This window comes from Xenia sp. Carnegie-2017, unplaced genomic scaffold (genome assembly GCF_021976095.1).
Source record: "Xenia sp. Carnegie-2017 unplaced genomic scaffold, XeniaSp_v1 HiC_scaffold_16, whole genome shotgun sequence".
NCBI lineage: Eukaryota > Metazoa > Cnidaria > Anthozoa > Malacalcyonacea > Xeniidae > Xenia > Xenia sp. Carnegie-2017.
The window spans coordinates 2,625,448-2,640,695 of record NW_025813469.1 but is presented as its reverse complement, the minus strand read 5'-3'; the positions used below and the strand labels follow the sequence as shown (position 1 = coordinate 2,640,695).

The window sequence follows — 15,248 nt, the reverse complement described above, 5'->3', positions numbered from 1 at the left end:
CAATTTTATCCATGTGACACACGGTGTAAACAAGCGGACATAATACACTATAAATAATACAATGTCATATGATTTGTTTTAATCTGTTTACAATCAATTTTTTTATAATTTCTATCTTTCATGAGGCAATAAAGAGGTATGTCATCCACTTTTGCAGCGTGTCTGAACGTTGCACTTCCTTCTATACGACACTCAACGCTACTGGACTCGGAAAATCGACACAAGGTATGGCACACACACACTATCACTATGAAAAAGGAAAGTAACAGAAATCTTTATAGTTTGAAAGTATTTAAAACACTTCATGCCGTTGAAATCGTTTTGTATTACAGTGTAAATAACATATGACAGTCTAAATTACTTCCAGGGACACAGAAGGACTGATGAGGACTTTGTACTCGTCTACAACGAGTTCATTCACGTAGTCCGACATAGGCTGGCTAGAGGCCTAGAGCTGTTGTTTACGTTTTACTTTAGATAACATGCATGAGAAGTATGTAAGTCTTTACACTCTAAGAGTCTATGTGTTTGAATCTCTGGTTTTATCAATGGATACATCATTGAAATGGCTGGTGACACGAAAAACACATAAACTTATGGCAAGACCATACAATTATCCAAGCGCAAATACTGAACTACCAGCAGTCTGATAAAACAGCAATTTAGATATACTTATATACCATCTTTCAACAGTACATGGACATTCAATGTTTGTGACCTTCTGTGCATAACACGATACCATTATCCTTCATCCTTTTCATGTATATCCACCATTATCCTGCATCCTTTTTATGCATATCCACCATTATCCTGCATCCTTTTTATGCATATCCACCATTATATTTTATCCTTTTCATGTATATCCACCATTATCCTGCATTCTTTTTATGTATATCCACCATTATATTTTATCCTTTTCATGTATATCCACCATTATCCTTCATTCTTTTCATGTATATCCACCATTATCCTTCATCATTTTCATGTATATCAACCATTATCCTTCATCCTTTTCATGTATAACCTACATTATATTTTATCCTTTTCATGTATATCCACCATTATCCTGCATTCTTTTCATGTATATTCACCATTATCCTATGGTTTCTGTGGCTTACCCAAAGTTTACCTTGTAGGAAGCATTTTGTCAATATCTAAGCAATGTCATCTATATTTGTGGCGTGATTAAGGATGAAGCATGGCAAAGAGGTACCGCATACCACCATATATATTATATCAAACTTTATATATGAGTTGAAAATTTTTTGTGTTTGTTTTTTTAGAGTTAATAGACTGTCATACTCCTGTGACTTTGAAACTATTTAAGTTATCTAGTCAGTGCTTGGAGAGAGCACAAGATCTCCTAATCACTTCTAAAGCATCAGGTATCATTTAATTCATCCATTCTCAAGATAAATATTAGAGCCCAACAAATAATTTTAAACATAGTCATAAACAATTTGGTTTTATGAACTTTATTAAAAGAGTGACGTTTCTTCTTTACTCAAGACATCTTCAGATTAATTAGGAAGTTAACAAGAATTATAGATATATATAGAGTTATTTACATAGTTTGAGGTATCAGATTACTGTGAATGTATAAGTGTGAATGTGTCAGTAATCTGATATCTCAAACTATGTAAATAGCTCTATATATATCAATAATTCTTGTTAACTTCCTAATTAGTCTGAAGATGTCTTGAGTAAAGACGAAACGTCACTCTTTTAATAAATTTCATAAAACCAAATTGTCTATGACTATGTTTAAAATTATTTGTTAGGCTCTAATGTTTATATTGAAAATCCGACTGACACTTCATTGGCTACAATATTAATTAATCCATCTTGTTTACCACTCCGGGAAGGAATGGTAATCCACTAAGCTTTAAACAAAATCATTTCTCTCTTAGCTGGATTTTCTGATTCGCTAGATCTTCAGATTGGGTTGGTTGTGTGATTCATGGGATCTTAAGACTTTTCAATCTACCAACTAATCAGAACTTTAGACTACATGGATCTTCAAATTTTTCAGATCCTCTGATTCATGCTTCCTTTCCAGTCAGTAGTGCAGCCTGCATGACTTTTTACTTCTGCCATGCCAATATAACTATGTTTGATGACCATGAGAGCAATGGATTTCTAAAGAAATGAACAAAATGAACAGTCATAATCTTTCCGAATTTACATCAATGGAGTAAATCTTCAGGGTTGCTTCGCTACTGTTCCAAAAACATCCATTTATACGTATGATCTTTAATCATTTCATAAAATAACATGCATCTATACTATATTTTTTCCCGTTCAGGAAACAATGATGAAGAAGACATTGAAGAGCAGTCAGAGAACTCTATGATGAAGAAAAGTGAAGAGCAGAATTCGCAATCATCGCAGGCAAGCTCCAACCTTTCCACCATCGTTCCACCAATGGCTACACCATTTAGCACTATTGTGCATTCTCCGAAGAGGTTAAACAAAAAATAATTCACACTTTTTACTGACGCATTTTACAGAGAAATTATAACGACGTGTAAGCTTTAAATATTGACAAAGATACAATGCTGGATAAGAACCACAGTATAAATACATACAGTAGTCTCACTCCACTGTGCAACTTGGTGCTGTATATTTAATTAAATTACTGGCTGTGGCTAGCCATCTCAGTGCTCCTATTGGCCAAAAAAAGCAATTGACTGGCTGCCACAATGCTAATCACATGCGTAATAAGATATGCGCTACACAAAAAATTTATACCGAGTGGGACTACTGTTTGTGTCTATACTGTGATAAGAACGCTTTTTTCTTTTTCTCATTCATTAGAAATAGACCGGCGTATGTCGACGAGGCACGACGTGATAACTCGCATTTACTGTCGGCGTACCGAGCAAGAATGGAACGACGGGAAAAACAGCTCACGAAGCGGACTGACGTCACCAGAAGGGTGCACGATGTCACATCTATGGTATAGAATCAGCTATGACTATAGCATGCAAAATAAGACCAGCTACAACAATTTGTTGTTGCTAGCTAATGCATAAAACTATTTTCCCTTCAGTGCACAATTTTTCCTCATTGAATTCCTGTTTTTTACTCCATTTACACTTACACTACAGTCTCATTTCCTTTTTCGAGCACAAGTCTTTTTCTTTCCTAGAATCTTAGTATCTTCAGAAAAATGGCTGAAAATATTGAAATCGCCAAGGCGAGGGAAAAATCTGTATCCTAAAATGTACGAGGTCTGAGAAAGAGGCATTATAATGTGCACACAGAGAGTCCGCTTATAGGGTTTTGGGGAGAAATAAATAGCTTCTTTTGCTTAACCCGACCATCCATAGCGTAAGAAAAAGATTGAAGAAAGACAACAGAGGTTACTGGAGGAAGCTGACAGGTGAGAATTGCCCGCCAACGTTATTAAAGTTGTATTCAAAGGCAACATTTTTGAAAGTGAAAGTAGGTTTTTTTTGAAAGTGAAAGTAGGTTTTTTTGAAAGTGAAAGCATTTTTTTTGAGGTTAAAAATGCACACGAAAAAACAGGTGAGCACACTACATGATCAGGTCTCCTTCCTACCCCCCTTGGCTGCATATTTTAACATCACGAAACATTTAATGCTATATCTTCCAATTGCATCGTTTACTCCACATACAATGCTGTCTTTTGTAGACGAATGGGCCCATCATCCCTTCTCACGACCCACGACCAAATTAGAAAAGAAATTTATGTCAAAGTGCTGGAATTTGAACAGGAATCGGTGAGATTCGAATGTTTGACGGCATTTCTCATTCTTTCTCGTGCACTATAGAGTACCAAACACTTCGGGTCAAAATCATTCTGCTGATTTACTTTGTGCGTTAGGTATGGCTCGTTGGCCTTAGACACCAGTTGAAGTCAAGACCAGACGATTCGACGTTGATTCAAAGCATCATCAGTAAAGTTTTGGCGTACGAAAATTTCCTCTTTCATTAAAATCATGTACATTCCGAAGAGATATAACCGTGTATCTTTTCCACAGAACAAGAGATCATCCTTTGACGAAATGCCTGTTGTCCTACCAACACGATGTAAACACGCAACTAAATTCAGTTCCGGAAGACGCCTTAAACACACTCGCAGGCATTTCGGCTATAGAAAGTCGAGAACTTCCAGATCGCCAGGAGGAAACGTCTGCGCTTTCAAATTCCGAGTCGGTGGAAAACGTCGGTTTCAAGACAAGCACTGGCAGCGAAATCAATATGGAGCCCGGTAAAAACAAAAGTGAGCCGGGAGAAAGAGAACTGAAATATAAGAAGTTATTGGACGATGTCGTTAAGAATGTTCAATCTTCGTTGGGTTGGTAAAGATCATGATAATGTGCTTTTATATGCCATGGTTTTGATTCGTAAAATCTCCCCTTGCTTTATCTGACAGAAATCATTCATTCGTTGTTTTTGCTGACGTACGAAGAATTTTCGAGTGGTACAGCACAAGATCTTTGCTACGCAATGGTCGAGCTGACTTTTTTCAAACCCTTGTGGCCGTCATTACTTAATCTTTACAGGTAAATCAACCGTTATGGCAGTTGATCCATCACATCGTCTTTCAAGTGAAGCATTTAGATTATGCAATACATCGACGGGGGCACTGAAAACCGAAATCGATGTCGTTGTGACAGATTCAAAATAGTTTCAGAGCACCGTCGGTTTGTTTAGGATCGTGAATTATAGAAGAGAAGTTAAGCTAGCAAAGATATTTAAGGAGAACGTTTCGTGTACACCACAGTCCCTTCAGGTACCTGCAAGACTGTGTTTACAACCACAGGTAGGTGGTACACAAGCCTAGTCTTCGTTTTTAATAGAAAATCTTAGTTTAAAATCTTCAAGTCACAGTTGTGTTTTCCTGTTAAGAATGCAGAGACTGACATCCTGCCTTATCAGAATGTTGTGGACGAATTGAATTCCCTGGTAAAATATGAAAGTCCGCTGGAAAAATTAGAATGCATTGGTGAGAGGAAACTTCATGAAATAATGATTATTGACGATTTGTGTGAGCGCAGCGATCAATTGACTTCATATGATTTCCATGTTTTAGTTCGGACAAGCCATCATATCGTTGAATGCGTCGTCGACTATTACGAACTACAAGGAAAATCACGGAATTCTCCAGAAGCAGCAATGTATGTGAAAAGTAACCCTTAAAGTTCACATATGACCTCATTTCGGATCCAATATGCGGTCATAAGCACTTTAAAAGTAACCCCTAAAGTTCACATATGACCTCATTTTGGATGCAATATGCGGTCATAAGCACTTTACGAGCCCAGAGTATTTTCTCAACTCATTTCTAATATGGCGTCCCGAGGTCGGTTGCACGAAGCCTTTGTTAGCGTTATCCATTGGATAGCATTTTTTTTGAAACTTTTATGAAACCTTTTAAAAAGCCAAAAATATGAGATTCGAACTGAGCAATCATTAAAATAAAAAATTGTTTCGAAGATTACGAAATTTCTTTGTCGTAAGACAAACGCAAACACCTATTTTACAAATTGGGAAATTTGCGCTTTCGAATGGATAACGCTATCCAGGCTTCGTGAAACCGCCCCATTGATTGTAACACATTAGTCACACGAGATATTAGAGGGTTAATCAAAACTTGCTGCTTACTTTGCAGTATGTATTGATAATGAATATATATGTATTATTGATATTTACGATATTTATCCTGTCTGAGGATGACTTTGAAATTTACAGTTCACTTCTCGTCTTGTTTTGATGCATATTTTGCAATCTCAAGATGTCTTGCTTCTTCGGAATTTGTTTTATACTATATTTCTTCAAATTGTCGGCTGGTCATGGTTTTGATTATGAATATATCTGTATTATTGATATTTATGCTGGTAGTACTTATCCAGTAAATATCAATAACATTTGTGTAGTATATTTACGACATCTGTTAATGTATTTGTAGCGGCTGTGATGATCTGCTGCCGATCCTGAGTTATGTGATCATGAAAAGTCGACTTTGCCAACTTATATCTGAATGCAATGCAATGGAGGATTTCATCAGCGCTGAGTAAGTATTCGTCATTTCTGAATAGTGAAATTTTTATGCTTCAATTAAACGAACCTTCCTGCCAGCACTCAAGTTGGTCGTGCAGTGCAAATTTCACACCATTAGCATTATTTCTTTCTTTAGAAATCTATTGTTCTTACAGTAAAATATACACATATCACGACTAATATTGCAGTTTGACTACGCTCCCTGCTTTCACCAATCACTCGGGAACCATAATGATTTTTTAAGTCTGCCGCTTCTGTCTTTGTCACGTGACAGAATAATGATTTTAAGTCTGCCGCTTCTGTCTTTGTCACGTGACAGAATAATGATTTTTTAAGTCTTCTGCTTCTGTCTTTGTCACGTGACAGAATAATGGTTTCTTAAATCTGCTGCTTCTGTCTTTGTCACGTGACAGAATAATGATTTTTAAGTCTGCCTCTTCCGTCTTTGTCATGTGACAGAATAATGATTTTTTTAAGTCTGCCGCTTCTGTCTTTGTCACGTGACAGAATAATGATTTTTTAAGTCTGCCGCTTCTGTCTTTGTCACGTGACAGAATAATGATTTTTTTAAGTCTGCCGCTTCTGTCTTTGTCACGTTGAAAAAATTTACCTTCATTTCCGTTTGTCTGTCTCCTCCTGTTCATCATCTTGTTGTATCCGAGTTTGTGAAGATTTTAGAGATGTCTCCTAGAAAACAATAAATTCATAGAATAGAATTCATAGAATCACACGATATACATTTTCTTCGAAAATTTCAGCTACCTGATGGGGGAGGAAGGTTATTCCTTGACGACATTTCAAACGGCGTTGGCATTCCTAGAAACGCTGGACGTTCAGGAAAAAACCGACGAATCGGAAAACGTGCAAAATTCTGATCAAAATCCACCTGACAATGAAACAAAGGAGCGTTTATGAAACGAACAAAAAGCTAATTATCACTTACGTACTTATTAAGCTGTATATCATTAACACATTATTTAACACATATAATAACACATTATTTAACACGTATATTAACACATACATTTTACACCAATAGAAAACACAGTATTCAACTGAAAGTGGAATAAACGAAACTGTACATCGTCTGCGTATTGTTTCAATGTTTTACCTTCGTTCACGTCTTCAAAACATAATATTTCCTTTTTTCGACGTTCGATTTATTTTTCTACCCAAAATACTACGAAGTGCCAGCTCTTCTTCCCTTCTTCTCCATTTCAGCTACCTGATGGGGGAGGAAGGTTATTCCTTGACGACATTTCAAACGGCGTTGGCATTCCTAGAAACGCTGGACGTTCAGGAAAAAACCGACGAATCGGAAAACGTGCAAAATTCTGATCAAAATCCACCTGACAATGAAACAAAGGAGCGTTTATGAAACGAACAAAAAGCTAATTATCACTTACGTACTTATTAAGCTGTATATCATTAACACATTATTTAACACATATAATAACACATTATTTAACACGTATATTAACACATACATTTTACACCAATAGAAAACACAGTATTCAACTGAAAGTGGAATAAACGAAACTGTACATCGTCTGCGTATTGTTTCAATGTTTTACCTTCGTCCATGTCTTCAAAACGTAATATTTCCTTTTTTCGACGTTCGATTTATTTTTCCACCCAAAATACTACGAAGTGCCAGCTTTTCTTCCCTTCTTCTCCATTTCTCGACCATTTCTTCGTATAACTCTTCCTCCTTTTCCAGTTCTTCCATATTTTTCACCATCAGCCACATATCGTACACCAAACGAGCGTCTTGGGGTATTTTATTGAAGAATTTAATACGACTGAAGTTGCGCCTCGCTTCTCCGGTGAATTTCTCGACCAAACAAAATCTATCGCATTCTGAGTACGTTTCTCCTCAAACCATTCCTCAAACGTTTTGGCTTTTGGATTTAGAGGGCGTCGTTTTTCCAACAGGGCTTTCTTCTGTATTTCCTGCTTTGTCAAAGTCTCTCCTGACAAACATCTTTTTTGTATATCTCTATTTTTTTCGCGAAGCCATTCTGAGAACGTCTTTCCTGATCTACAACGCGTTTTATTAGCTGCAGCTGCAGCGTCATTACAGTCGTTCAACATTTGAGGAAAGTTTTGTTTTTCCATCAACCATTCGTCGTACGTTTTCCCGCACAAACTGGTATGTTTAGGTCTTGAATCGGTTTTAACTTCGCATGAATCACGTGCAGTGGAATCTGCATTAAAATATTGACAAGATTTCGCGGTTTGTGGATGTGGATCGTCCAGGTAATTGTAGATCAGTGGCCGATTGCACGAAACTGCATAGATAGCGTTATCCATTGGATAGTAAAATTTTCAAACTCGTAAAAAAGTTATTTTTACTTTCTTTACGGCATAGAAATTTTTGTCATCTTGGAAGCAATATTTTCTTTTAGTGAATGCTCATATCAAATCTTATATTTTCCTCTTTTAAGAGATTTTTTAAACGTTCGATAAAGTATGCTATCCAGTGGATAGCACCATCTCGCCTTCGCGCAACCAACCCCTGAAAAGGACCGTTGGTGTTGGCATTGACTGACGTTTTGACATTCTTAATGGACATTATTTTACATGTTTGTAGATGTAGATCATCCAGGTTGGTATAGTCCTGAGAAGGACTGTTTTGTTGTTGTTGACTGACGTTTTGACAACTTTAGCGATAGTCATCTTCAGAGTCAAAAATGACTCTGCTATTTTTGACTCTAAAGTCAAAAGTTATTTGGAAGTTATTTCACATTTAAGTGACATCAATCGAGAAATACACCATCAATCCTTCTCGGGATTGCATTAACCGGGAGGATCAACATGTACAAACGTGTACTTCGATACTCTGTATTAACAGACAATAACAATAACTGAATAAAATACAGTCGGTATTTCAAAAGCAACAAAATATTTCACGCATTGTTGATTTTAAATACGCAATTAAACATCTGGGGCGGGTTGCACGAAGCCTGGATAACGTTATCCATTGGATAGCAAAAATTTTCAAACTTGTAGAAAACGCGTTTATATTTTTCTTACGAAGAAGAAATTTTGTAATCTTCGAAACAATACATTATTTCAGTGGTTGCTCAGTTAGAATCTTACATTTTTGGCTTTTCAAAAGGTTTTATTTAAATAATAATAATAATTTATAAAAGTTTAAAAAAACTTGCTATCCAATGGATAACGCTATTCAAGCTTTGTGCAGCCGGCCCCTGAAACATAAAATAAGTTTCACTAACTTGTCTGCCTTTTTTTTCTCAGCCATTCTTCAAACGGTACGCCGGAGCCGATATGATGACTTCCGGAATTCGTAGTTGCTGTTTTACAGCGTCTTCGACCCTCTTTTTTACCTTGAAGCCATTCTTTAAACGCAATCACGTCAAGTTGCCGCCCCACTTTATGTTTCGGGGACTGAGAACCAGTGGCAGCTTGAAGCGCTTTTGTTTCCTTGCCTTCTTTCTTTTTCTTTTCTAACCATGCGTCGTAACTGAGGGAAAATCCTAATTTGGGATGCATCGATGAAGCTACTGAGCTTTCTCCCGTCACTCTTCTAGGTGAAACGCTAAGATGACGACCGGTAACCGCATATAAATTATCCTCACTACTCGGATCCTGGTCTGTGTCGTCGTCGTTAACATATGTTCGCATGTTTTCTCCGTTTCCTTTCTCACTCCAAGCAAATTCCAGCATTCTCTTGTGTCTGGGAAATTGTACTCTAACAAAACACAATGACACGTGACTTTAGAGCGCCGTAAGACTTTCTACAGAAATTCTGGAAAACATCCTGCATCTTGTGGAAAGTGAAATCTTTTCTCAAGACTAAAATGGACAATGACTGAAATCCGACACGCGAGCCATATCTCAAAGTTCATCTAACCTCGATATTTTACTTGGACGAATTTGATAAACTGTAGACATGGGATAATATTCGTGAAAGAATTTTGTGAATTGGATGAAAAATCCTGACGCTACGCCATGTGTAACACAGCACATCTTTGGTAAACGACCGCGACGCTATGCCATGTGTAACACAGCACATCTTTGGTAAACGACCGCGACGCTATGCCATGTAACACAGCACATCTTTGGTAAACGACCGCGACGCTATGCCATGTGTAACACAGCACATCTTTGGTAAACGACCGCGACGCTATGCCATGTGTAACACAGCACATCTTTGGTAAATGACCGTGACGCTATGCCATGTGTAACACACATCTTTGGTAAATGACCGTGACGCTATGCCATGTGTAACACAGCACATCTTTGGTAAATGACCGTGACGCTATGCCATGTGTAACACAGCACATCTTTGGTAAACGACCGCGACGCTATGCCTTGTGTAACACAGCACATCTTTGGTAAACGACCGCGAGAGAACTTTGACGTAAATTCCGGACAACACTTGCTAAATAACATGGCGATATTTTACCGAATTATTCTAAAGCTACTGCAAGCATATGCCATACTTCTTTAGAGCATGTTTTCCAATTTGGAGTAAGAACAAATAGTGGAAGATGGATAGGATTGTAATCGGGAAAATACGTCATATTTTAGGTACCAGACTCCAAATGCTTCGTTCTGAGCCAAAATTGCAGCACTTTCACAAGGCCTAGCGTGAAGATTTTATAGCCTTCTCAAACAATGCTTTCACTATTATTATCCCAAGTTTACATTTTATCGAATTCATCAAAAAAAATTATGAGGTTAGGTAGAAATATTATGCGTACGCAAGCTTTGAATTACCCCCACTCTCCCGAAACTTCCAAGTATCTTATCTTAAATGAAGTCTATACTCTATACAGAGCATATCTTGAATGAAAATTCATAATCGATCATTTTTGAAGAATGAAGAGAGCGGCCGATGTCAAAATACCTTAACTTCTCCATGTCAGATTGCTCAGTGTTGAAAACAGGTTCTTGTTCTTTCACTTCATCTTCTTTGATGTCATTTAATCGATTTTTAGACTGCATCAAAATGGTCGAATTGATATCTACTCTACTTTCTATGAAACATTAAAAGGAAGTTTTAATTTGTGTTTTCATTACCTATGGGCCATGTCGAATATATTTTATACTGATATGAATCAGTCAGCGCTTGTTTATCAAGGAAAGTTTACCTTTAATATCGTGGTATTCACCAACAACATCACCTCGTGCTGTTTCAAGAATTTTCTCAATACCTCGCATTCCACTTGAACCATTTGATTTATCCACCTTCATCCTTCGCTTCACCGGTACGGTGTGTGGACGTGGCGACGAGGAGGGATCTGGTGTCGACTTCAACATGTCGTGTTGATGACGTCATCTTCGTTTTGGGTAAATTGAGAATTGTGAGGTATTGCTGTTTGCTTCAGGATTGGTCGATGGTTGCTGTTCAATAAAGAAACAAGAAACGACGTATAATTCACTATAGAAAGACAATTCGTCGCGTATTTCAAAGAGTTAGCATTATAGCCAGTTGTAATTTGTCATGGGCGAAAGGTTTTGACAAAATTGAAAACAGAAAATATCTCATATTCCTAAAGTTTGTAAAGCATATCGTCGTTTATGTAATGAAACTCTACCCCAAAATCTTTTTGCAGAGACTAAATTTGACGTGATACAAGTTGTTTTTCGTTATGCCGTGATACAAGTTGTTTTCGTTATGCCGTGATGCAAGTTGTTTTTCGTTATGCCGTGATACAAGTTGTTTTTCGTTATGCCGTGATGCAAGTTGTTTTTCGTTATGCCGTGATGCAAGTTGTTTTCGTTATGCCGTGATACAAGTTGTTTTCGTTATGCCGTGATACAAGTTGTTTTTCGTTATGCCGTGATACAAGTTGATTTTCGTTATGCCGTGATACAAGTTGTTTTCGTTATGACGTGATGCAAGTTGTTTTCGTTATGCCGTGATACAAGTTGTTTTCGTTATGCCGTGATACAAGTTGTTTTCGTTATGCCGTGATACAAGTTGATTTTCGTTATGCCGTGATACAAGTTGTTTTTCGTTATGACGTGATACAAGTTGTTTTCGTTATGCCGTGATACAAGTTGTTTTTCGTTATGCCGTGATACAAGTTGTTTTTCGTAATGCCGTGATACAAGTTGATTTTCGTTATGACGTGATACAAGTTGTTTTCGTTATGCGGTGATACAAGTTGTTTTCGTTATGCCGTGATACAAGTTGTTTTGTTATGCCGTGATACAAGTTGTTTTTCGTTATGCCGTGATACAAGTTGATTTTCGTTATGACGTGATACAAGTTGTTTTTCGTTATGCGGTGATACAAGTTGATTTTCGTTATGCCGTGATACAAGTTGTTTTCGTTATGCCGTGATACAAGTTGTTTTCGTTATGACGTGATACAAGTTGTTTTTCGTTATGCCGTGATACAAGTTGTTTTTCGTTATGACGTGATATAAGTTGTTTTTCGTTATGCCGTGATACAAGTTGTTTTTCGTTATACTTTGACTCAACTTTAACAACTGTCGACTAAGACTTGCAAACAACGTCTAAAAACATGCAATTTGCTATGTGTGTTATTTTCAATGCAAAAGTTTCACGGTAGCAGCTTCATGACACATTTATACTGAGCGCCGTACGTCTTAAATGATGCACGCTGGTGAAATTTTAAGAAAAATGCAAAACTCAAAATACTGACCCTAAAATAGGCGACCCTTTCGGTGGAATGGTCGGTTTTGGCTGAAGCTGTTCGTTGGACATTGTTTCTATCGATAACATTGGTTGATCTGGAACTCGTAGGATTAGATGTAGTCCCACTTTTATAGCCTTCCTACTTTCAAAAGCACGATGAATGTATAACCTTTTTTGGCAGTAGACATGTTTGTTCACCTGGGCTAACTGAAGCGGTGTTTTTCCAAAAACGTCTATGGCTGTTGAATCGGCTCCTTCCGACAATAGAAGAGAGACGCAACCGATGTGTCCCCGGAAGGCGGCCAGATGTAAAGCCGTACGACCAAATATCGTAGAGCCATTGATATTAGCTGCACTGTGATTTAGCAAGTCCAACATCAACGACAAATAGCCGTGAAAGGTTGCTATAAAGAGAGCAACTGTTCCGCGTTTCTCCACAAGTTTCTTCCAAACGTGCGCATCGACAATGGAGTCGCCTGACTGCGTCGTGTTTTCGAAGTCCGTTGCTTTCACGCAGTTTTTGAAAAGCTCGTAAGAATCGCCTTCGCTGCTTGCAAGATATAAACCGAGCCAAATCTTGCGCAAGCGAACTCTTAGTATGCATCCATGTTTAACTTTGAAATCTTTTAGAATTCTTTCGTCGGTCAATTCTTCGTTCACAAAATACAAGTGTATCAAGTCAGTTGGTATTCCCACGCGAAGCTCCACTTCAGATTTCACTTGACTTATGAGCGATTTCACGCTGACGTCCCGTAAACTGTACACATCATTGTTTGGCAAACTAATAAACAAATCAATGATTTCCCTTGTCCTTGAAGTATCCTCCTTGTTCTCCATCGTGTATATGCAAGATAACATTTCGTGCGATCATCGAAACTTCGCGTAGCAACAGGATTCCGTGAGAAGGCTGTATATTAAACGCTCAAAGATATTGTTATCCCTTGACAACACAAGATTCATCATAAATCTTTTTCAATAAACAGAATAATTGTTATGAAATTATTCTTAAAGTAATTACTAAAGCCTTTTTAAACAAATGCTAATGCAAATTAATGCAAACGTGTATGGCATACTCACACAAAGGCTCTAAAAGAGAAAGGTGCAATTTTTCACGCGACCTGCTCCTCGTTTAATCGATTCGCGTACAAACTGTCGAACTGAATAAATAACTAGGTTGCTATACCTTTAGGCTTCAGCTAAGCATGATTGTGCTACTTTTACCTCTAAACACGAATGTTTGGAGACGAAGTTCCCGTCTAATCTTAAATCATAATGAGCCTGTCGTGTGTGAGGAATGATTGGGACTACAAAGTTGAATTGCTAGGAATGAAGAACGGTAGCTTTCTAGTAATAGTCAATTTAGTTTATGTTCACCTGGTTTATATTCTTTGAAAATTGCACATTGATTAGTCAACGCAATTTCGGCATTTAAATCTTATTGGCTCCCTGGTTTGTATTCTTTGAAAATTGCACATTGATTAGTCAACGCAATTTCGGCATTGAAATCTTAATGGCTCCCTGGTTTATATTTTTTGAAAATTGCACATTGATTAGTCAACGCAATTTCGGCATTGAAATCTTATTGGCTCCTGGTTTATAGTTTTTGAAAATTGCACATTGATTAGTCAACGCAATTTCGGCATTGAAATCTTATTGGCTCCTTTTGGAGTAGCTCTATGTGGCAAGAGACAGAGCTCTACTAGTTATACTGCTTCATGCATCACTATTTGTTTTTTGGCAAATGCAGGATTTTAAACATTGTTTCGCACAATCTGCGCAAAGTGCTGGTTCACTGTTCTAAAACTTCACACTAACGATGGGACTGTATTTTGAATATATAATTTTAACACTTCAATAAGATATTTACAGTGTTGGGCACGATTTTACGTTCCAAGCGTTGGTTCTTCGCGATACTTAATGATTGCGGGCAACCGTCAATCCTAAAACTGCGTTTTCGAAATTTATTGCCTTGTGCAATACAACTCTAATTCATCAAATTTGTATGACCAGTTCATACACCAACAACGTCAACTTTTCCGAACTCCCGAACCAACGCTTGCAAGCTATATTTATGTATAATTATTCCGAAGTGGTTTTTTGGCGTTTACATGTGACGCGCAACTTTGCCATTCCGTTTCTACCTAAATCCTACCGCAATGACGCATTGTGGCGAGGAAGTGTTCTCTTAACATGACTATAGTATTATTTTACATCAATTTAATATCAGTTATATCTTATAATCTATAATATGACACAGTCACACACTACATAATTTGACATGACAATTTACAACACATTGTTGATGGGCTATATTTTAAACGTGCACTCCGACACGAGCCCTTTGGAAATCAGGTGGGAGGGGTGATCATAGAAAACAATCTATTTCGAAGGGGCTTAATACGGCATAATCGTGCACATATTATTATGACCCCTATCCCAATTATCGATCTTTCCACGCCAATGAAAGGTAAGTGTTTGAAAATAACTTGTGTGCACGTTAATGGTCTCTCAGCTAAAAAGCATGCTGTTAAAAGCAGGCAGGTGCATTGTGACATTCGAGCAGTTATGTTTTTTTCTGCAGG

At 37.5% G+C, this 15,248-nt stretch overlaps 2 protein-coding genes across 2 annotated transcripts; one reads left to right on the top strand and one right to left on the bottom strand.

The window, feature by feature from the left end:
- Window positions 1–36: 36 nt before the first annotated feature.
- On the top strand, window positions 37–7,120 carry LOC124436961 (VPS9 domain-containing protein 1-like). The gene is made up of 16 exons (XM_046986949.1): window positions 37–225; window positions 1,137–1,209; window positions 1,284–1,385; window positions 2,306–2,465; window positions 2,818–2,959; window positions 3,152–3,214; window positions 3,333–3,385; window positions 3,659–3,746; window positions 3,851–3,936; window positions 4,008–4,324; window positions 4,403–4,532; window positions 4,684–4,792; window positions 4,879–4,975; window positions 5,063–5,147; window positions 5,939–6,043; window positions 6,789–7,120. Exons 1-16 carry the CDS (start codon window positions 139–141, stop codon window positions 6,943–6,945), a joined length of 1,854 nt encoding a protein of 617 aa, XP_046842905.1. The 5' UTR covers window positions 37–138; the 3' UTR covers window positions 6,946–7,120.
- Window positions 7,121–7,576: 456 nt separating this feature from the next.
- LOC124437170 (synphilin-1-like) lies at window positions 7,577–13,614 on the bottom strand. The gene is given in 6 exon segments (XM_046987177.1): window positions 7,577–7,804; window positions 7,807–8,237; window positions 9,270–9,745; window positions 10,907–11,036; window positions 11,151–11,310; window positions 12,670–13,614. Coding segments are annotated over 6 exon segments (2,217 nt in total). The 5' UTR covers window positions 13,504–13,614; the 3' UTR covers window positions 7,577–7,618.
- Between the last annotated feature and the right edge of the window lie 1,634 nt (window positions 13,615–15,248).